General features: G+C 43.0%; 1 protein-coding gene across 1 annotated transcript; it reads right to left on the reverse strand.

Moving 5' to 3' along the window:
* Positions 1–1,930: 1,930 nt before the first annotated feature.
* hdlbpa (high density lipoprotein binding protein a) lies at positions 1,931–21,499 on the reverse strand. The gene is made up of 28 exons (XM_083970282.1): positions 21,400–21,499; positions 19,079–19,150; positions 15,817–15,931; positions 15,564–15,730; positions 11,355–11,570; positions 11,051–11,257; positions 10,743–10,958; positions 10,398–10,604; positions 10,198–10,305; positions 10,007–10,111; positions 9,788–9,866; positions 9,550–9,689; positions 9,363–9,467; positions 9,148–9,261; positions 8,931–9,017; positions 8,707–8,838; positions 8,388–8,606; positions 7,834–8,055; positions 7,511–7,729; positions 7,218–7,362; positions 6,161–6,312; positions 5,978–6,082; positions 5,757–5,891; positions 5,347–5,490; positions 4,832–5,011; positions 3,737–3,853; positions 3,479–3,619; positions 1,931–3,385 (listed from the first exon to the last, which is right to left on the reverse strand). Exons 3-28 carry the CDS (start codon positions 15,890–15,892, stop codon positions 3,296–3,298), a joined length of 3,828 nt encoding a protein of 1,275 aa, XP_083826408.1. The 5' UTR covers positions 15,893–15,931; positions 19,079–19,150; positions 21,400–21,499; the 3' UTR covers positions 1,931–3,295.
* Positions 21,500–22,374: the final 875 nt, after the last annotated feature.

Consider the following 22,374-nt stretch of genomic DNA (forward strand, 5'->3'; position numbering starts at 1 on the left):
GGGGGGGGGGGGTTGAATAATCTAGTTTTCCCACTTTTCACCTGAGTAGATCACTATGGTAACCCAAATTTACAGCAGGTTAGTTACAAGATCAGATCAAAACTTCTCAACTAAGAGACTGCATATGGCAAAAGTGGTTTCAAATTTTCATAACGTTACCTAGTAATATTGTGTATCCAACAAAAACAGACTCTTCCACAACAGTCTATTACATATAATACGGTTCTGTCACTGCTACATCATCACTATTCATGTTCTTAAATTGTGCAAAAAGAGTTTTTCCCGGATTAAAATTAGGTGGTGGTGGTACCTGATAAGGCATATAGGCTAGTATAGTTTTGAATTAATAACCCGGTTACATGTCCTTGCTAGTCTGGGGAAATACTTAAACCCAGTGAGACAGGGAGTGTTTGTGACTTACTTGTTTGATGCTGGAGTCAGTTATTCAGTCTCTGGTGAAGGCCTTGTGTCCATATGTAATGTCCGGCTGCACTTGTTGCTGTGTCGATCACGGTCGATCACGAACTTGTCCTCCTCTTGCTCCCTCCATCTCAGCTGCTTGCCTTCGCTAATTAGTCCAGTGTGGCTAGGAGCTAGCCTACTGCTAGCTAACTCTGCAAGAATTAGCTATTTGGACTTCATTGTTTAAAAAAAAAAAAAAAAAAAATCTTCAAGACCGAGAGGCGTCTCAAACTGCTTCAAATGTTATTCTCCCACACTTCTTACATTTGGCGTCGACACGAGGTGAACCCAGCAGGTACAGTTTGATGAAGTTGAAACAGCCGTCAGTCTGACACGCAGCTGTCCATGAATGACTGAGTGATACAGGTAAGTGAATACAATCTCCACCATTGGTCAGCTGGATGTCACGTGACCAGGTTGGAGTTTCCCCATTGGCTGATGAGGCTCTTGAGAAAGAATTGGCGCCAAAACTTTTGTACAGCCTTCAGAGGTCTCAACTCTAGATGTTGAAGACTTTTATTTTTCATAATTTCACTATGCTTATAACAGTCCTGTAGCCTAAATATGCCTACAAAATCCCAAGAGTTATTGTGATACATTTTCAAATTAGAGTGACTGTGGTAGGCTACATTTGTAATAATAATGGCAATGTCAGTCTGCCCTGCAAAAATGTCGATTTGATAATCACTGGTTGGTGGACGTTGGTGGTTCACAGAGGATGACTGGATTTTAGTCATCCCAGTTTTTCTCCAATGCCACTTAAAAGTCAATATTTCCTCATGTGTCATTCAATTGACCATTCAGACCCTGAAACTCAAGACTAAATGCCTATGCAGCAGGTATAACCTGCAGAAAATTCACAGAAATCTTGGACAACCCTACTGTTTTGCTCTGATCATGGAGTCTTGTGATTTCCTTCTCATTAGTGCCACCCATGGGTTGCAAAAATCCATTACAGCAAGGTAATGTAGTTTTTCCACGTGGTATGCTATCAATACACTAAATTTTATTGATCTAAGTGAAAATAACAGGCCAATTTCCCCTTTCTCATCTGTGGCTGTACATGGAGAGTAGATCTTGTGGTAAAAACCCAGGTGCTGTATTGGTCTCATCCTTTAGCTCTATTAAATTACAAGCCAGAAAATACTTAATATACAGAATAAACACAGAACCTAACCATTGTTCATTGCACTTTTCAAATTCCTCATTGATGTGGTCCCACCACTGAGGTTGAGATGTCCTCACTCAGTAGTGGATTATCATAATGACCTCTCCTCTAGCACCACCCTCAGGCCAAAACATAAGAAAGTCTATCATGCAAACCTTTCACCACAGAAAGTGAGAGATCCACTGCTCATATCCAAACATGATTATGCAACAGGTTTGACATGTGCCGACTCTATGTCATGTTCTGTGAGTAAACAAGGGACAGGTGGCTCCTTACACAAAACACACTGCAATGCACAACAAGGATTTTCAATTTTTATTGACTTTTTGGACAATTTCTTTTCCAGTGTCATCCATAACCGTTCACTTCAATGGTATTTGCATAAACTTTCATTCAATACTAGGAGGATATAAACCAAGGTAGGCTGATGCAAGATGTTGAATTAGCAGCTAGCAAGCTAAATCTGCACTCCTCGAGCATAATTAAACTAATTACCACATCTGGGGGGTGAGAAATGTTCCAAGAGCTTTCAGAGGAACAATAAACATACCCTTCCAGTTGTCCTTTGAAAATGCACCTTGACATCATCTCTACCTGGTTTGTATCTTTCTAGTTGTAAGGCTGATAAAAAAGGGCCATTGCTATTTAACAGAACAATCTGCATAGCAACTGGAAGACAAAGGGACTGGACACTGACCCAATACAGAGGATGAGGAACACAGGACATCTGACATCACTAAACAGAGAGTTGGCACAGGATGGTCTGCTGTTTTGCTCACAAACACACAGTCATTTTTTCTTTTGTAGAGTGATTTACTTTTGAATGTCAAAAAAAGTTCATTCAACAGTTAGTGTGAGGTTTGATACGTTGGAGCTCTAGGCCTAGTGTTGTAAGAAGTTTAGTTCTGGCATGATCTCCAAGCATCTGGCAGTTTGAGTAGGTGCCATTCTGCAGTGGCTGACGCCGCCCGCCACCCCGCCCCCTCCCATAATACAGTTTACCAATTCATAAGGCTACAAGGTACGTGCCACTACTTGACCATATTCACAGAAGCACAGTTACAAGCAAATGGAGAGATGTGACAGAGGACAACCACTACAGTGTGCTTGAAGGCTAATGACTGACAAGTTTCACTCAGCTACATGAGTAAAGCAGGAGGGGGAGGGGGGGTAGGTTACTGAAACAGCTGGCCTCTTGTTGGTCAGGAATCATGTCACCAGCAGTAATTTAATCCCTTTTCCCCACCCTGCGAAGGCAACTAAGATAAGGGCAGCTCAAAAAAACTGATGTCTGGCCACCACTGAATTTGGTATAACAGTTCAAACCACAATGAAATGTCAGATCTAATTAACATTTAAATGTCAGTCTTTTACAGACTGTATAGACTTAACCGCAACATCTGTCGTCACATTTTATTTTTTTCTTTTAAGCATGAGACAGTATTACTTAACGCAGATACACAGCTCACAAGTCAATTACAGTACCTGAAAGCACTTTTAGATTGATGAATCTGCAAAGGCAGACCAGGACAAGTTGACGAGAAGAGAAGGATGACACTTCTAACTGAAGACTTTCAGGGTCAGCGGTCAGTCCAGGTCAAGAGGGGGACAATGGCAGGGAAGATTGTGTCCGGTTAAGTTCAGGCCCATCTGTAGCAGCACGGCTTAGAAGCGTTTGGGTCCCCAGGGAGAGGTCTTGGTTGCCACTGGAGCTCCAAAGCTAGGGAAATCTTCAGAGCTGGTCATGTCAGGGGCCTAAAAAGAAGGGATGAAAAGGAGATTGATGAAAAAGGAGATGTGACCAATTTTAATGTCCACACAGTAACAGAATTGTGGGAAGGCACTGACCTTCTCATTGCCAGTGGTCCAGGGTGCCTCCCTCACCACAAAGCCTTTGGATGGACCACGATGTTCTTCCATGGCGGCAGCACTGCTTCCAGAAGGCCTCATGTAAGCCATCTTTGCCTCATTCTCCACAACATCTGCCATCTGAACAAGAATAAAGTTTAGCACCCAGTTTAGTTCAGAAAACATAAACACTATTGGGGTTTTTCTGTTATCATCCAATGCAAAATATGATCTATGGCTGTGCACAGAAAAGCTTACATATTCCTCTTCCAGGTTAAGGAGGTGATCGATGGCTTCATCCACAAGCTCAGGGCGCCCTGTGACTGTCACAAGGTTCGGGTCTGCAGCGCCACTCTGGGGAAACCTGAGATCAACCTAAAAAAATGAAACAAACACTGAATGTCATACATTCAAGTGACAATGACACAGCACAAAAGAAAGAGATTCAACAAGAGGAATGCAGCCGAGTGGAGCACCAAGAGATTAACTTGCTCTAACGTCCATCTATGCTGCTCTCTCAGGTATCCCCCGCCTAGAGCATCACCTGATCCCGTCAAACCGAGCTGGGTCATCAGGGTCGAACTTTGCTTTCCACCTTGAACACCTGCAGACCTGCAGGAAGAAGCCTGTTGCTAAGCTCGCTCGTGTTTAGCTGTTAAAGTACAGCTTTAATGGGATTACAAGAGTCCCAATCCTCCACCTCTTCCAAACCTGCCCACCCCAGAAGATACAAACAACACCACCCAAGCCAAAATCACAGCTATTATAATCTATGCGAGTAGCAAGGTATGAGCAAGTATGTGATTGGATGCAATGTCGGTATTTGTGCTTTGATGGATTCACTATTGAAAAAAGGGTGTTCACACAAGAAAAAAGGTGAAAAAATAAAATAGGTGCTGCTGTTTAATATATTCGTTATTTATCACAGTATTAACAGGAAGTGTGGAGGTATCAAAAACCTCAGTGGCAAAGACCTGAAACTATCTGGATGGCCAAAATGCAACAAGTAGTGAGTTGGAAAAACATTCTGTGGCTTGGATGAACCTCTATATAACTGGGTGTTAACTAGTCCGACCAACACACACCACAAATGTTTCCTTGGAGACATTTCTGCATTAACCTTAGACTTCCAGGAGAAACAAAAATGACTGCATATTAAAGCAACACTTTAGGTGCCAGGTGTCAGTGCACCTGCTGTAAGGTATATTTAGTCAATTGATCACAGAATAAAAACATATATGTACATACTGGTAGATTATGCAATCAAGATCTCTTTGTGCTGCTGAGGGGATGTCCCAGATAACAAGCTACTAATAGTAATTCAGCCATTGTGGTTTTTCAATTCTTCCTTACCTTAAACTCATCCATGATCTTGCGGATGCCTTTGCCACGGGCTCCAATAATGCGGGCATGGACCCTGCTGTCCAGGGTGATGTCCTCAGAGATCATCTCCTCCAGCTCATCCACGATGGCCTTGATGGCATCTCGTGCAGCTATGGCTTTGTGCTCATACCCTGTAATAGTAATCTGATCCTGTGAAGAAACAACAGCCAGCTAATCATTAACACTCAGCAATCATGTTAATTGTTTAATGAGTTTTACAGGAAAAAAAGAAAAGAGTTTTACAGTAACAGGAAAAAGAAAATTCTACCAGAGTGAATTTATTGATGACGAGCACATGAACAACACAGCAACAGAATTAATATATGCAAGTATAAGTGTTAGTATTCCCATGTAGTCTGACATGTAAGAACTGGTTATTTAAAGCCACCTGCTGTGCTGATGTAGTACACAGGTTTTTTTTTGCAACATTTTTGATTTGGAATTGTAAGTAAAGTGTGAGCGAGGAAACAGAAGCAATGCCATACCTGATTTTCATCATTTTTCTCTGGGAACTGGATGTTGACGTCATGCTCCGTGCGGATGGTTGTAATAATGGCACCCTTGCGGCCAATGATTTTGGGGTGGTACTTGGGGTCCACAGTGATGGTCAGCTTGAAGCTCCTGAGTGCCTGCAGAGGATTTGAGGGAGTCAGCGCTCTGGATTAGTATTCTGATGAGTTTGACACTTGCCCCGATTCTACAGCTGCTGGAACCGGTGATCACCTAACACCGGCGTAGGTAATAATTAAGCTCTTTCTCCTCCAGTGTTATCAGAAGGGTGCCCTCTATGTTAAACTTAGAGATAACTGTTCATGTGAGCATGTGAATTATCTACACTGCAGAAACATTTGAAAACACCATTTGATGCGACCCGAGTACTTTACTCAGTACTAACCCGATCCTCTTGCTCGGCCTGCAGCTCTTTGACACGCTCCAAGAGGCCCTCTTTGGCGCGATCAAGGTGGTTGGCCAAGCCAGTGATGGAGATTTTGTCAGACTGCTGCTCAGGAGCAGGCACTTGAATATTAACCTGGAGGCAGACAGTACATTTATAAGACACAAGCTAAACAAAAATCTTCTGCATCTCTGTGTCGACGCAAAAATCTGCAAACGCACCTCAAATTCATCCATCATCTTACGAATTCCACTTCCTTTCTGTCCAATGATGTATCGATGAAGCTCAAAAGGCACTTCCACCTCAATAGTGACAGGAACCAAGGCCTAAAAGGAAAGAAGACGGTTTAGTGAACAAAGCAGCAATAAGAATGAGTCAAACTAATTTCTTTGGCGAATACTGACCTTCAGTGCTTCCACGGCAGCTTCGCACCGCTCCTTGCGGCCAGAGAGCACAATCACATCACACTTTTTGGGTGCATTTGGATCAACCGGCTCCTTCACTTCGCCGTTAGCCTCTCCATTCTCCTGAATAGGAGCTTCTGCAGGAGGCGCAGCTAGAAAGTGAAGCCCACAAAGTTTTGTTGAGAAACCTTCTACTAGGGATGCACCTATCCAGCTTTTTCAGTCCCGATACCGATACCTGGGCTTAGCGTATCGGCCGATACCGATCGGATACCACTATTGAATTAATAAACTGTACACCCGGGCTCCCCAATTAGTTTTAAATGTTCTTCTATACACCAACACTTAAAAAAAATTGTGTAATACATTTTTTTTTCCTCTCCATCGCGCGGTGCGTCTTCACCTTTACATGCTCTCTACACAAGCAGAGGTCGCCGTACAGTGTGGGATGACATCGTAATAAAGTAGAGCAGTCACTCTCATGTTGCTCAATTAGTTTCATATTAAACCGGTACGTCAGAGCCAGTGGGGTCAGAGATTTTCACAAAATAAAAGCAATATTTCTGAAATTTCAGTACAATTGCTATATGTGGGTGTTTCCATTGAAAGGTGTTTTGCAAATGAGCCGTAATCTAGTCGCGCGATATCCCATAATTCTTGCCCTGCGAGACTTCACTTTGAGGAAAATGGACGTAAGCGTTGTGCGTTTCCATGGTGACGGTACAGCGATCTCAGCTGCTGCTACAGCTGCTGCCGTTATTGTTTTTAACAAAGACGAAGGCAGCGCTTGATTGCTCAAAGGCAAAGCCTGTATGTGTGGCACTGGCAGCAGCCACAAATAAGGCACACCAGCGTTGATGAGGTGCTGACAACAATATACGGTGGTTGTGTCCACAGCCGGGTTGGTTTGAAGTGAATCGATCGGCGTCATGGACCGGCCTCATTTATCCGATACCCGATCTAGCTATTTAGTCAATATCGGGCCGATATCGGATCGGTGCATCCCTACCTTCTACTTGAAGGACCCTAATTTCGAATTTCTGCACACTGATCTTACCTTTACCTTGTGGATCCTCACGCTCTGGGAACTTAATCTGTACATTGTGATCTCTGGTGATCTGCTGGATTCGTGAGCCCTTGGGACCCATTATAGAGCGGTGGAACTTCTGGGCAATCACACACTCCATGGTCACTTGAGCATCCTGAAAAACAACAACAACCAAAAAAAAAAGTTCAAATAGAAGGAAAAAAAGACAGATCAGTAATCAGTTATACACCAAACGCAGGAAGAATGAAAATCTCAAACACAATCAAAGACCATCTTAGGAAAACAAAACTTTATCTACTAACCAAGTCCTCAACAATCTCCTGCATGCGCTTCTTGGCTGCCTCCACACATTCTTTGGCTCCTTTGAGAGTGACCTTTTCACTCTGAGAACCCGTGCGAGGGAAGCTCACCATCACACCACCATACTCATCAGCAAGGTCTCTAAGGACTTGGCCACGGCGAGCCACGAAGTAGCGATGATGCTTGGGGTCAACAACCATATTATCTTCAATGACATTGTCCTTTTAAAAAGAAGAAAACAAATTGTTAAAATGCAGACATTTTACAGGAACCGGTGCCTTCGTTTAGCTTTTCCTGATGTGTTTATTCTCATTTGGAGCATTACCAGACTCCTGATGAGTTCCTCCAGTTCCTTCTGGGCTTCCCGCACAGCTTCTTCAGTTCCAACCACAGTGATGAGCTCCTGGTCTTTGTCCTCTGCGGTGGGAAAGATTATCCTGGCTCCCGTGCTGTCACGAACCTTACGGATGTTTCCACCACCTTTCCCAATGAGGAACTTGTGGTATTCTGGCTTCGCACGCAGCTCAGCAGTGTGGCTCTTTGTTTGCTGGAAGAAAAAAAAAATTAAGACTCTGAATCCTACAGCAAGACAACCTCAATTATAAAAGGTCCACATAAAACATGGACAAATCCCATCATGCTCAACTGAAAATAACCGATTCAAAGGTTTAGAGACAAGTGAGTGAAAAAAATAGGCAGCCAGAAGAAACTAGCTTTACATAAGTTTTTGTTCTAACTGCTGAAGACACACTGAAATAACATCTCTACACTTTTGTTTGTACATTACCACATGCTGAGAAGTAGCCCTTTGCCCCCTCCCCCACTCCATGTAAAATGGCTGCTAGCTAAGTCAGGTCAACAGAAGATATTTGTACAAACCTTCTCTTCTGCCAAGCCAAGTAGTTGCTGCTTGGCTTTCTCCACCTCCTCTAAAGGGCCTCGGATGGTGACCTTATCAATCCCTGAGCCCTCAGTGGGGAAGTGGATATGTACGCCGCCGCACTCCTCCATGATCGAGCGCACCAAACGGCCCTTTGACCCGATCAAGGAGTTGTGCAGCTTGGAGGGGATGGAAACCTCTATCTCTGTGATGTTTGCCTGAACACAAAGAGACATTAATTAGCCATATGTATCAGATTTGGACCCATACGCCAAAGGATTGAAGAGACTAAGCTCTCTCTGGGTGAGTTTTGTTTACCAGCTCCTTCTGAATTGCCAAGATGCGATTCCGTGCAGCCTCACAGTTTGCCTTCTTCCCGGTGATGACGATCATCTCCGAGTTGCTGTTCTCAGCAGGCAGGTCGATTTTTGTGTTGGTTTCCTCTCGAATCTGGAGAAGAAAAGAAAGCAATTGTCAAATCAAACATTGACTGGATAAAAGCTTCATTCAACTACATGAATTATTTCAAATAGATAATGTACCTTCTTAATGTTAGATCCCCCTTTTCCAATAATGTTTCTGTGGAACTGCTTGAAGATGGGGACTGAGACGGAGAAGCTGTTCTCCACCTAACCAAAGCAATTACTGAGAGTTAATACTTGACTACACTTCAATTTGGTATCCATTACAAGTGCATTAAAATGTTTCAACACAGTATTCCAACCATAGTAAAGAAAAGACAAAGAGAGTGCTCTTTACCATTTCAGCCACTATCTTCTGCATAAACTTTGCGCATTTCTCCACTTCAGTTCTTGGGCCCCTAAGTTGAACAATGTCACTTTTTTGTGCTGGGTCGGGGAAGTTGATGATGACCTGCAACACATGATAGTATAGAGTTATACAGATACATTTAATAGGTTGAGTACGTCAAGTCAACACCATGTACCAACCAGTATCAACAAATCCTGACTCACCTCTGGGAATTTGTCCCGCACTTCTTTTATCTTCTCCCCTTTTTGGCCAATGATGGCTCGGTGAAAACGCTGTTCAATGATCAAGTCCTTTGTACGCTCGTTCTCCTGCGAGAGACAGTGTGTTTAGTAACAGCACATCTGGGTCCAATTAGCAGCACATTGCCTGTGAACTTAAGCTTGTACCGACCATGCGTGACGCAAGCTCAAGCAGCTCCTTCTTGGCTTCTTGTACACCCTGGGGATCCCCCTCAATACGGATCAGGTTGCTTTTCTCATTGTCGGGGGGAATGCGGACAGTCACCTTGTGCAGCTCTTTGATGCGGTTGACTATAAGATAATGCAGTGTATTTAGTTAGTTTGATTAGTTTTTGTTGCACTGTGCACAAGTCAGAACATTAGCATTTTGACAATACCACTGTACTTACTGTTAACGCCCCCTTTTCCGATCAGATGTCGGTGGAATTTGGGATCCACGCTGATCTCTGTATAGTCCATACGGCTTACCTGTTACGCAAAAACAAGGAAATAACACTTTCAAAATAAAGTATGGAAGACAACTTTGACATTAGAGGAGCCATTTTTACAGATAAATTAGATTTTCAATATCTCCCATGTCATAATTGAATAGGCAACTCAATACTGACCAAATCTGTAACCATGGCTTCTATCTGGCTCTGCACCATCTGCACGTCTTTGGTAGGACCCTCCAGGGTGATCTTATCTTCTCCTTCGGTGAACTCAATGTGCACCTGTATAATATGAAAAAATGAAATTAAACTGAAGGACAAGGGCGTTTTTTTAACATTATAAATACAGAATCCATCATTCAACATACCTTGGGCATTTGTTGGGTAATCTTGGCCAAGTTCTGCCCCTTCTTGCCAATAATGAAACGATGAAGCCAAGAAGAAGCTGTGACCGAGGAAACAGTGTAGCTGTTTGCCTGGGAAAGGAAACTTGCCTTTAGTTATGTCTCATTCTCAAACAATTATCTGTCATTAAGCAACAGAAGATGATTTTTCTTTTTTTTTGTACCTTGGCATAAACTTCAGTGAGAGCCTGGCCCAGACGGTCAGGCTCACCACGAAGGATGACAGTTTCTGAGCTGCTGTCAGATGGTGGGATTTCAACTGACACACCAGTTTTATCCAGGATCTCCTGTAGGGTGTTTCCCTTGGGGCCAATCACATACTTGTGCTGAGACTTCTTCACCTCCACTGCAATAGTGGTGGCATTCTTCTTCTGCAAGAGACAGAGCAGCGGACCTGGGACTTACTCTATGTAACATTTAACATTAGAATAATAGTGTACACATTCACCAGCGTTCTCCGCATCAATGCAAACTTTCCTCACAATAATTTCCCCAGAATGTTAGCGTACCTTGTCTTCATAGACCTTCTTGATCAGAGCCACAGCAAGGGCCACCTGTTCCTTTTCCCCGGTGATGACAATCTCCGTCTTGTTCACACTTGGAGGGGGAACATTGATGCGGGCACTGGTCTCCTGCATCATCTCTGCTACCAGCTTGTTGTAGGCACCGGTGATGAATGGGTGGTACACCTTGTCAATGTTCACTCTCTCCACAGCACGTTTGTCCTAAAGAGAAGGAAAGACAGGACAAAAAAGACATTCAGAAAAAAAAAATCTCTCAAAATGGAGATGTTGTGTGTTCTGGGAGGCCGTATTACCTGCTCAGCAGAAATCAGCAGGATTTCATGCTTTGCCTTCTCCAGGCCCTCCTTGGTACCAGAGATCTTGATCTGGTTGCTGGTGTCGTCAGGTCGTGGGATCTGGATTTTGGTGGCAGTCTTGAGCTCTAGCTCCTGAAGCTTCTCCCCATTTTTACCAATGACAAAACGGTGGTGCTCCTTGGGGATCGCGACAGTAGCTGAAGCCTGTTGGGGTTCAAATGAACAGTTGGCATTATCACCTTTTAACTTTAAATGACTTCCACCATGCATGTTACACATTAATAAAGACAAATCTTTTCACCTGAGTCTGCAGTCGGGACACAATCTCCTTGCGGGCCTTCATCACAGCATCCAGTTTTCCAGAAACCATGATGGAGAGACCCTGATCTTTTGCCAAGGAGAGTTCCAGATGGGCGCCGGTCTTGTGCATGATGTCCACACAGACCTTGGCTTGATCTCCTTCCCCAAACTGGTTGATGTCCTTGTACTTGCGCTCCTCTAGCGGCACGTGGAAAACCTGGTTCATATGGAAAAACAAGTTGTTTTTGAAAACTCTAAGGAACGTATCTTCATGTGCACACATGGAAAAGGTAAAAACATTAGTGAATAGGTTTTAATCTTTTTCTTGTTCCGTCAACACGGCATTGTTTCAAGAAATATCTGCGTACACACGGACCCACTCAAAACGACTCAAAACGCTGGAGTGCATACTCCAGGATTGTGTGGCGTTGTAACGCTGCCACACTGAAACAACAAAAAAGAGAGGAAGAAGTAAAATTCCCCGCTATATTCAAACTCAAACAAGGAAGTTTGAGTGGAATATTTGTTGACTGGTCCTGTCAGTGCAAATATGAGGATCGGTGATGATTTAACGGACGCAATTCAGCCGAGGGACCGACAGTAGTCGACTTGTTGTTGTTACATTACGTCTATAGACTCTAGCAGTGTGTCTCAGGTTACAGGTAAGAGCCGTGGGGGGTATGACATCATCGTTTCAGAAAAGATACGTTTTGGGCGTCCAGACGAAAACACTGGGGCAGCGTTTTCAGATTTTCCCACTCAGTGACCCGTTTCCAAAAAACTAGGTTTTCACACCCCGAAAACGCTGTGTCCGTCTGGATGAGACGCCGAAACGATAAAATACTTATGCAGTTTTAAAAAATCCGTATTCGTGTGGATGGGCTCTTAGTGCCATCTGCAGTACGCAACAAATGAATACCCCCCCCCCTTCCCTTTGCAATCATATAAGGGAACCTACAACACTCCTTAAGTAACATCAAGACCAAAAGCCCACTCTAGAGCCAGTGTTTGGTTTGTCCTCTCTGGGGTTAGCCTCGTAAACCAGCCGCTCCCGGAAATGCAATTCATTTCATTTCTGAGGGAGAGTCTGGCCTCTAACCCGTTGTAAGCGTTTGGCCTGAAACCCTCAGAAGGCCGAGCCAATCAGCGTCGCCGCTGTGATTGACACAGCACGTTGGCCAATCAGGGACCGACTGGTGCAAAGCCCCGTCACTACACCAACTTGCTGATTGGCTGAATGGGGTTGTCTGTCAACGCGACTACTCCCGCCCAGCTCCCGCCCACCCCAAACGCTTACAACGGGGATGAGGCCAGACTCTCCCTCAGAAATGAAATGAATTGCATTTCCGGGAGCGGCTGGTTTACGAGGCTACTCTGGGGTACCCTACAAACATGAATGTGCAACATGGCAGGCTCTATAAAACGTGCCCCATTCCCTACATGGAATATTCAAAATGATTTCATTACTGTAAGAAAAGTTGTGTTTTCATTAGCCTAGAAAAAAAGTCATTCAAAACACACTGTTCCTTTAAAGGGATAGTTCACCCAAAATTCAAATTTCACTCATTATCTACTCACCCTCATGTCAACTAAGAGCTGTGAGAATTTTCAGAGTCCTCCGTTCCTTCTCTGAGTTACGGGGGGGTCCGCGCAGCAGTATTTGTCCATATAATGGTTGTCAATGGACACCACGTTTCTTCGTCCAAAAAGACACACCAAAAAACATCCAAATACCTCCATACTGCTCGTCTGTAATGTCCCTCTTGTATTGAAGCCCCGACATGAGAAATTGTTCCGCCGGTCAGTGCAAATCACGTGAGATTTGCACTTACACAGGAAGAGCAGTGAACCGAGACACTGGGAGCTTCCGCTACAAACAAGCTTAAAATATAGACTTATTTAATTTTTTTCTGAACAATTTCTCATGTCGGGGCTTCAATACAAGAGGGACATTACAGACGAGCAGTATGGAGGTATTTGGATTTTTTTTGGTGTGTCTTTTTGGACGAAGAAACGTGGTGTCCATTGTAGGGCCCGACCGATTTATCGGCGAGCCGATTAAATCGGCCGATTATAGCCCGTTTGAGACTAATCGGTAATCGGCCAAAACTCGGCGATTGTCGCCGATATTTTCAGGAATAAAATGCAGGGAATAAAACTTGGTTTTACTTTGAAAAGATTCCCCCGCACCGGCGCCGACCTCATGACAAACTCCATCCACTACCACCTCAGTCACAGCACACAGCAGAGTGACTGATCTGTCTCAAAACCAGTGTTGCCACTGGCTTTGTTTCCCTTTTTTTTTTTTTTTTTTTTACCGCGGTCGGGTTGTGAATTAATTAATTAATGCTCGTCTCCGGCCGTGTTGGGTCCGAGATTCAACAAGCCGGTCGGGGTCGGGTTTTACCGTTATATACCGGCACGGCAGTATGCTCATTTATCACCAATAAACACAGTAGATGAGGGAGGGAGTGACTAGCTGAGGCTGTGTGACGGGTGGGGGGGTCCGCGGTGTGGAGCATTGCGGGACTCTGACTGCAGCGGGGACTATCATGTCTCTGCTCAGTGACACTGCTGGGAGACTGACCGCCGGTGAGCGCTTTGACACGGTGCCGGGCACGGCAGCAACTTAATTGAAAAGAGAGAGAGAGAGGGAGAGAGAGACGCCGTGCCGTGTAAAAAAAAACAACAACAAAAAAGTATCACGTGTCATGACTTCCTGTATTTGGCCCTTCAAAATAAAAGCCCATATTGATTTTGACTTCATTTTGACAAGACAGGGCTTCAAATGTTTTTTTTTTTTCATGCAACCAATCGACCAATGAAATTTTAGTTGGCTAATGATTTTTTGGTCGACTAGGCAGCCCTAATTTATATATTATATAATATATATAGATATATTATTATAGTAATACAATTTTAAAACTTAATTAAAAAAAAAAAATAATCGGCCGATTAATCGGTTATCGGGTTTTTTTCCCCCTAATAATCGTAATCGGCATCGGCCCCAAAAAATCCATATCGGTCGGGCCCTAGTCCATTGACAACCATTATATGGACAAATACTGCTGCGCAGACCCCCCCGTAACTCAGAGAAGGAACGGAGGACTCTGAAAATTTTCACAGCTCTTAGTTGACATGAGGGTGAGTAGATAATGAGTGAAATTTGAATTTTGGGTGAACTATCCCTTTAATCACCCTGTGACTTCTCAGTCACTCTTCTCTTTATGTTGTAAAACCTGAGTCAGGAACCACCGGAGTGCACAACCAAGTCACCAGCAACATGTCACAGTATAATCTGACACACATCTTGTTGCCCTAACAAAAGCCTACAGTAGACACGTCATAGCAGAAAAGCGCAGGTGTAATTAATTACATCATGGTACCGTGCTCACTGGTATGGTTTACAGACACACTTCATTTAACTCATCCACTGTTAATGCCATTAGGTGTACCCATGATTTTCCTGCTATTAAAAGTCAGAGAGTCTGAAGTAAGGCAGCTAGCTGCTGATTTGCCAACTAACAGCACATTGTAACACTTCACTTACTTTTCCTAATTAGTGCCCTGCTCAAGATTGTGTCTTTTTTTTATAATAATAATTTTTATAATGTCCGTGTCTACAGTTTGGACATAAATCCCGGTCCTCGATTGAGCAGAGCTCTCGTTAGCCAAAATAAATGGAAACACCTATGTGGATATAACAAGCATTTTATCACCCTTTAACATGAGCAAGGAGAAATGATTGGCTATAAACAGAGGCTACTTTTTCAAACGGTTGTCAAATTACAATTGCTCATGTTCTGCCTTTTGTATTTATGTGAATAAAAGTGGACTTTCTCCTCTCACAAGATAATTCTAATTATATGCAAGAAGCAAAATAACAGTTTGTTCATACTATAGTGAAATACAGGGTAGAGTTTTAATTTTTGTGAGTGGAAAACATCTCCTTGCTATGACTGAACCTACACATGTTCAGCTGAACGTGTCAGGGTACAGCATGTTCTTTGAGAGGTGTGAAAGGCTTCATGGGAAATGTAGGAGACCACTAACTTATGCAGAAAAAGGCTGATCTCTTGAGATAACACAAGACAACAAATAATAGACGCCAAACACAGTAGATTACAACACTGTTTCATACAATTAAAACCACATGTGAACTAAAAAGGTTGGTAGTAACTTTTGAAGGGATAAAAAAAAAAAGTCTAACCTGGGTGATAATAGAGGACTTCAGAGGACGGATCTTAGATGTCCAAGCGTTTGCAGTTTCCTGGGTCCCCTCAGGTGAGGCCGCCTTCTCGGGCAGAGGAGGGAAGGCATCCTTGTAGGTAGGAAGAGCATCCTCTTCCTCACCAGCATTGGGTCCTGCCACAGCACCTGAACGCAGACAAACCAGAGACGAGTTCACTCCTGGCTCTCAGCGATCGCATTTTACAAATCAAGCAAAGCTGTAAAGTACTCACCACCACTCTGCTCTGGCAAAAGCCCACTGCGGTGTTCATTGAAGCTTTCCTGCGTAAGTACAGCGACTGAGCTCATGGTCAAAATCCCACGTTAACACAGAGTCCGAGTGTGCCACTGAAAGCAAAGGTTACACTATTTTCACCAATTTGTTCACAAACAATAACATTGGGGAAAAAAACAAAACACTTTTCTTCATTCAAATGTTTCCAGCACTGTCAGTAAAATCTAATCAAACCACATTATTCCAACAGAGCTGATTAAGTTTTAGTTTAGTTTATGAGTATTAAACTCAACAGATAATACCTGCAGGTAATAATTTCTTAACTTTGACTGGTATCTGTATCAAGATGTAAAAATATTTCACGTACTTTACTCTGCCTTAAGGTTTTGTATGTTTGGTGGCAGACTAACTAAGAAAGCAACATCATATCTGATCTGATCATCAACAATCACAACTCTTATTTGTGTTGTTGCAAATCTGAGCAACATCAGCACATGTATGTTATCAGCTCTTAATTTTTAACCAGTTAGAATTAACCATGATGAATATATGTTCTGCACTTTAGCACTGCCCATAGCATGGGAGGGAGTATGCTAGGGTCTTTAACTAAGACTTTGTTCAGACCTGGCTTAACAAGCATCTTCGGTGATCCGAGAGGTGTTGGCTAATAAAACCTCCCAACACTGATCACTCACACCACAGTCAGAGGTGGTCCAAGTGTGTATGTGAGTGTGTCCTGGGACCACACTGAAGGACCGCCTACTCCACTGCGTTAGTCATGGTTAGCTGTTCTGTGCATGACCGGATGTACGCACACACTCATTCACAGATTCAGAGATCAAGTAAACTGGCTTTTTGCATGACATCTGAAAACCTTTACAGACTTAATACCATGCATGTCTTAGGTGATTTCATTTGCCTGGAACACACTATGGAATGTACTCAGTCTTTAGGCACAGGAAGTGCAGTGCTGCCTCCTCCTGGTTGAAAACAACACCTTTGCAAAGAGAAGTGACGTATGTGTCTATACATCAGAGAAAGGAGAGCCAAGATATATCCATGCAAGGTTTGAACAGGGTATTAAAGAGTTTTGCACACACTGACAGTTTGAACAAGAAAATCAACAAACTTGTTGGTGAATCCTCTGAAGTGTCACATTTACAGGTTCAGCATGGTACACAAGGTTATCATGGATGGACTTTGGGATTTTCACCATTATCTAATCTACTTTTATCACAACCTTGTCTCTCACACAATAATCACACTTCTTGTCACATTACCACATCAGTATTGTGTTAATGTGTGCAGAGACTGAGTAGTGAGTGAAGATCTCATGCCTTAACACCACAAAACAAACAGTGGGGGGGAGCAGGGCCGCAGCAGCTACATGACAGTGTAGCTGTCTTTCGAAAAGAAATCAACTTGCCTTCTGTTCAACTCTCTTTGCTTCTGTGCTATTCTAAGAATTGCAGCCAGGTGAGTAGGCTCCTGGGTTAAGAGGATTTTACCCCACTGACCCCACTGTACGTCCACACTGGATAGGATTAAAGAAAAATCCACCAAGAGAAAACTCAAATACCTAGTCTGGGATCTTTAAACCAATCACTCTTTCCAATACAGACACCAAAACGCAAGTCCACTAATCTATGATATTTAATCCTACGGCTATTTTGATTGTGGAGTTATATAATCTGGAAGTGTTGCCTAACATTTTTGTTCTACAAAAAGGGGAGAAAAACTAATGTATGCCCCAATAACTGTCGGATTCCCCTTCCCTAGTACAATGCAGAAATTCAATATATCATCAGGAGCCACTGCTCTGTTTTCTGGCTGTTGGAGAAACAAATTGTAGCCAAGAAGAGAAGAGGAATGTCAATTGTTTTAGGGTGGATTTTGCCCCTAAGCAAGTCTGTGTGTATCTGTATTTGAGAGCATGAAAAGACCACACCCAGATCTCATGGAAAACTAGTTTTGTTAAGCATAGAACAAGCAATTGAGAGGTATTTCACTACAAACTTCCATTGAGTGGTAGTTAGATTAGCAGCCCCCCACACACATGACAGAAAACACTTCATGTCAGGCTTTTCAACCTAAAGGCTCTACCCAACCTTCATTACCACTTGCAGACCTTGTTGCCAACCAAAGTCTGTAATTTCTCTTCATTTAAACACTGGTATGAGCAAGCAAAGAGTCGTCAAAGTATAAGCAATTTGCAGTTGTTATGATGCTGTATTTGTCCACAGTCTTGAGTCTTTTTAATATGGATTTCATTATTGGGACAATGTGGAGAATTGTGTTGCAAGAGAGGGTGTATAAGACACCAGAGTCATCCCTGACAGGGGGGAGGGGACCAATACAGCTAAGGCTAAAATGTTAACAAACCTTGCTTTCATTATGCAATTCTGTCTGCCACCGGGGACAGAAATTTGCAGAAAAATCAAGGCTCCATATATATGGTACAAGGGGAGTGGGCCTGCTATTGCACAACCAAAAAGAGGACAGTGTTTTGTTTTCCTTTGTTTTCTTTTGGGAACAACTAGAAACTCCACCTGGCAGAAGAAAGAGCCCTGTTGTCAGAGGAGATAAAGAAGGTAAAGAGGCTAAGTGACAGAAACTTTGGTAAAACAAGAGTAATCCACAGACAGGCATTCATTCGATAGAAGGAGCCGTGGTTGGACTAGGACAGAAATTCAATACTGGACCCTGAGACAGACTTAATGGATTTTTTTTTTTACTGTCCACCTACACCCCAATGTGGTGCCCCACCAGGCTTTATCCCTGTAGTCCCCATGGACAGTCCAACTATGTTGAGACTCGAGAGAGAGTTCAAGTTGTACCCTTTCTACCGGTCCAGTGAGTAACAAAAGTCTGCCTAGTTATTAGCACAACTGGATGTTTCTCCCTGCTCTTATCACAGCACTGAGATCGTGTTTCCAGTTCAAATTGAGACTCTTACAGTCGTTTCTTGTTTTGGTCAGTAGCCAGCCTGATAGTGGCGGCCATGTTGGTAGCATTACCACTAGGAGAAATTTGTCCAATGCCTCATTAGCAGATTACATTAGATTCAGCTTCAGCCACAGAGAAGTTTGCAACACACTTGCATAGAAAATCACAATATATCTCAGTATGATGACCACTAGCTATTTTAGGTTTTTGCCCCCATGAGTAGATTATGTGTATGTGTTGTGGTTTGGTGGACAAAACTCACACAGATAAATAACATGCCACTTAGCATTACAACTGCAGATATAAAGACTTACCAGCTAAATGGTCAGTTACCAGATAATCCGTCCTGTAAAGTTGCAAGTTCCCGTCAGCCTGCCAGCTTTTGCCTGAAGACCACAAAGAAAAATCGGTCATTTGTAAAGAATTAACCTGCATGACATCTCAACCTCAAAGAAAAGACATGGAAATTTAGACATCTCTTCAAAAACGTAACAAACAAGATACTACTGGGTTATGGCTGCACAAAGAAGAAACCTGCATCATTTCAAATATACTCACACATCATATTGTATGTGCCAACTATCAGCAATCTCCCAATTTATAGTACATTTATGTCATTATATCATGCATGTACTGTATGTGCCTAGTATACCCCTTGAACTCAAACCATGACACACAAGCCAATAGTGTCATTTTTTCATAGAAACCACTTAGAACACAGACCGAAAGTCAAACTGCACTCTAAATGTTAAACACAAGCTGCCACTGCTGAGGCCTAACTTGGACATGTTTGATGGTCATGGTTCTAGTGAGATCAACAGGACAAACACAGCCAAAGTACTGTCACCTCAGACAACCGGAACCATCTGGAAAATGAAGATGGGTTCAGATAAAGTTGATGCCAAGAAGCACATTACTGAACTCCAGTAGAGATAGGTACGACTGGAGCTCTCTCTCCTTGACAAGCATCTGGCTTCTATAATTGGACACTGCTTCGTCATACAAGGCGACAGTCCTGGCAATTAATGAAGCAGCTTTGTTGGGTGGACCACTAAAATGGGCTATTGCGTTCTTGTGCAGAAGCCAGCTAAATTACTCAGTGAATGTTTTTTTGTTATTAGATGTGATTAATAAAGCCTGTATAATTCGATATGGCATGGGTGTTTATGTAAGTCAGTCATCTGGATTCATTTCACAAGTTGCACACTGGCATCGCCACATTCCTCTCACTCCAGGATGTACAAGTGGGTCAAAGTTTCCAGTAAGGTGTGCACAGCTTCCCATAAAGTTTTTTATTAATCCCCAAATAACTTGGTAAGGACCATATAATATGTTATGCAACCTAAATTGCTTATTCAGTATGTATAAATGAGGCACTAAATATGACTTTTATTTGCTAGCACCTACTTTTAGTATTTGTGATGGTTGTGTTCACAGACAATAATATGGCCCATTTAAAGCTCCTGGTGACTGGTTACCTCTGTCTGCACCAGACTAGACCCATGGTTTCAAGTGAAACGTGTCAACCACTGTACAACCCTGAAACTGGATTTGTTTTTTGCTCAAACGACCACGTCATGTGTGCAGTTGTGCGTTTCAAATGGCTACGAGAAACGTCAGTGACGAGCTCCTAGCTGAGAAAAGCCCTGCCTTCAACAGACTTAAACCAACCCAACTCGATTTGAAGCATGTTTGCGTCTCATTTTATATAACCTAAGATGCCATTGGTATTAATGGACTGACGCCTAGTTAACCCCCTAAGGTAGATGGATGAGCATTAATGTTAGCGTCAGCATGTCAACCCCCTCGAGCCTATGTAAAGTTATATCTAAATCCCAGATTAAGGGTTTAAGAAGCTGGTTAGTGTCGGTGCTAGCTAACACCATATCAAGTTTAGTAGCTGACAGTTCATGCTAGCTGCCGTCCTGGCTAACGCTGACCAGCCATAAAAAATGTGCTGAGATCCAGTGAAACTGTGATCATAATAACTAAAGAAACACTAAAGGCAACGCCGGGTGTTTGTCTTGTATACGTGTCTCTCAACACAGAGGGGGTCTTCAGCTGTAAAACCACTGTAGCATGAACTACTAGCTCCGGAGCCCTGGCTAGTTAGCAAACTTGCTAAAAACTTTGACTGTGGCGTGTGACACGTAGCTCCTCGGCTAATAGGTAGCTCGGCTCCGTCGCACAGACCTACACACACACACAACTTCACGCTGAGCCTTTAGCCACATAATGACACTAAGCTAGTGGGTTGAAAACTTAAAACCTTGAAATAATAATCCCGCCGTATTGGCCGAACAAGCGGTCGTGTCGTTTTGTGTGTGAACTAGCCAACACCAACAGGCTCGTTGCAAGAAAAAAAAGTACAAGTAGAAGTGTAGCCTCGGTTAGCAGCATGCTAATGCTAGCCTCCGTTACAGTTTGTTCTCCTAGCTCGCTAAGTCCACGTAGGCATACAGCTGAGCAGGGGAGAAATGACACGGAGTCAGGCCAGAACACACTGTAACATTCAAGGCTCACCGGCAGCAAACAGTCCCCACAGCAAGTATCACTCTGACATCTACATGACAGACACGAGTCAGACGCTGTGAGAGTGTAAGCGACGACCATGTAAAAACAGTGAAGTACTTACTTATTTTATGTTCTCGTCTGCCCTGAAGGTGCAGAAGCTGAGATGAAATTCCACTGGCGAGAAGGTGGGATTGAAGCCTGACGGATATATACCAGAGCCGCCCACCAATCATATCCTCCAACGTCACGTCAGAGAGTCCGGTTACAAATAACTTATTTCCATCTCTACGAGTGACAGGCACTAGTATAAGTTATTTACTTTTATTATGAAACTCATTTACGATGTAGGCTACAGGCGAGATAATATGTTATTGTAGCGCCTAGACACTGTAGGCGTCTTCAGTCTTCTAAAATCACATAACGCCCAGGCGAAAGTATCCATAGAAAAGCCTAAGAGCTAAGGTGGTGGGGGAAATCAGTTTTCATTTATTATTAATGAAATTAAATGGGATAATGTCTCAGTGTGTTTGTTTGTGCGTTTTTGCGACATTTGATAGATGAGTCCATGCTTCTTCTCCTCCAACAAAATTGACTATAAAGTTAAGAACTAGCCTGAGAGAACAATATGCATTATTATGCCAAATAATCTTAGGGTTTTCTTCAAGGATGATGTATAGGCCTGTAGAAACACTGTCTCTCCAAACCAACCTCAGAGAGGATAGTCTCACATCCGAGCCATTCCTCAGCTAGTTGTTAAAGCAATACTTACCTTTCTGGAACTTTTGCACATTTCTTTGTCTAAGTTAAAATGCTATTAATAATCTGATGATACATTAAAATGTAAGAGAAACCCAACAGGGTTAAAAACTCATAATTTTTTCATTCTCATATAATTCTGAGAAAAGTCTGACCAATAATATTATTCGGTCCGATTAATAAGATTTGACGAGCGACCGAACCTACTTAATATGTAATCACTTTGTGCACTCCTCTCCTCCTCTCCCCCCTCCCGACCAGGAAGAACGCTTATTGACAGAGCAGTAGCAGGACATGAGCAGAGGAGACTAGAGTCACAACACACACTAGAAAGAAGGTT

Source organism: Trachurus trachurus, assembly GCF_905171665.1.
Source record: "Trachurus trachurus genome assembly, chromosome: 4".
NCBI classification, from domain to species: Eukaryota; Metazoa; Chordata; class Actinopteri; order Carangiformes; family Carangidae; genus Trachurus; species Trachurus trachurus.

Bases quoted from the DNA above. Each gene is read 5' to 3' on its own strand.
- hdlbpa (XM_083970282.1), bottom strand. From the start codon at position 15,892: ATGAGCTCAGTCGCTGTACTTACGCAGGAAAGCTTCAATGAACACCGC. The intron at 6,083-6,160 runs GTCAGTATTCGC...CTTTCCTTTTAG, and splicing joins CTGCCGTGGAAGCACTGAAG to GCCTTGGTTCCTGTCACTAT. The intron at 5,892-5,977 runs GTGCGTTTGCAG...GTCTGCCTCCAG, and splicing joins AGATGATGGATGAATTTGAG to GTTAATATTCAAGTGCCTGC.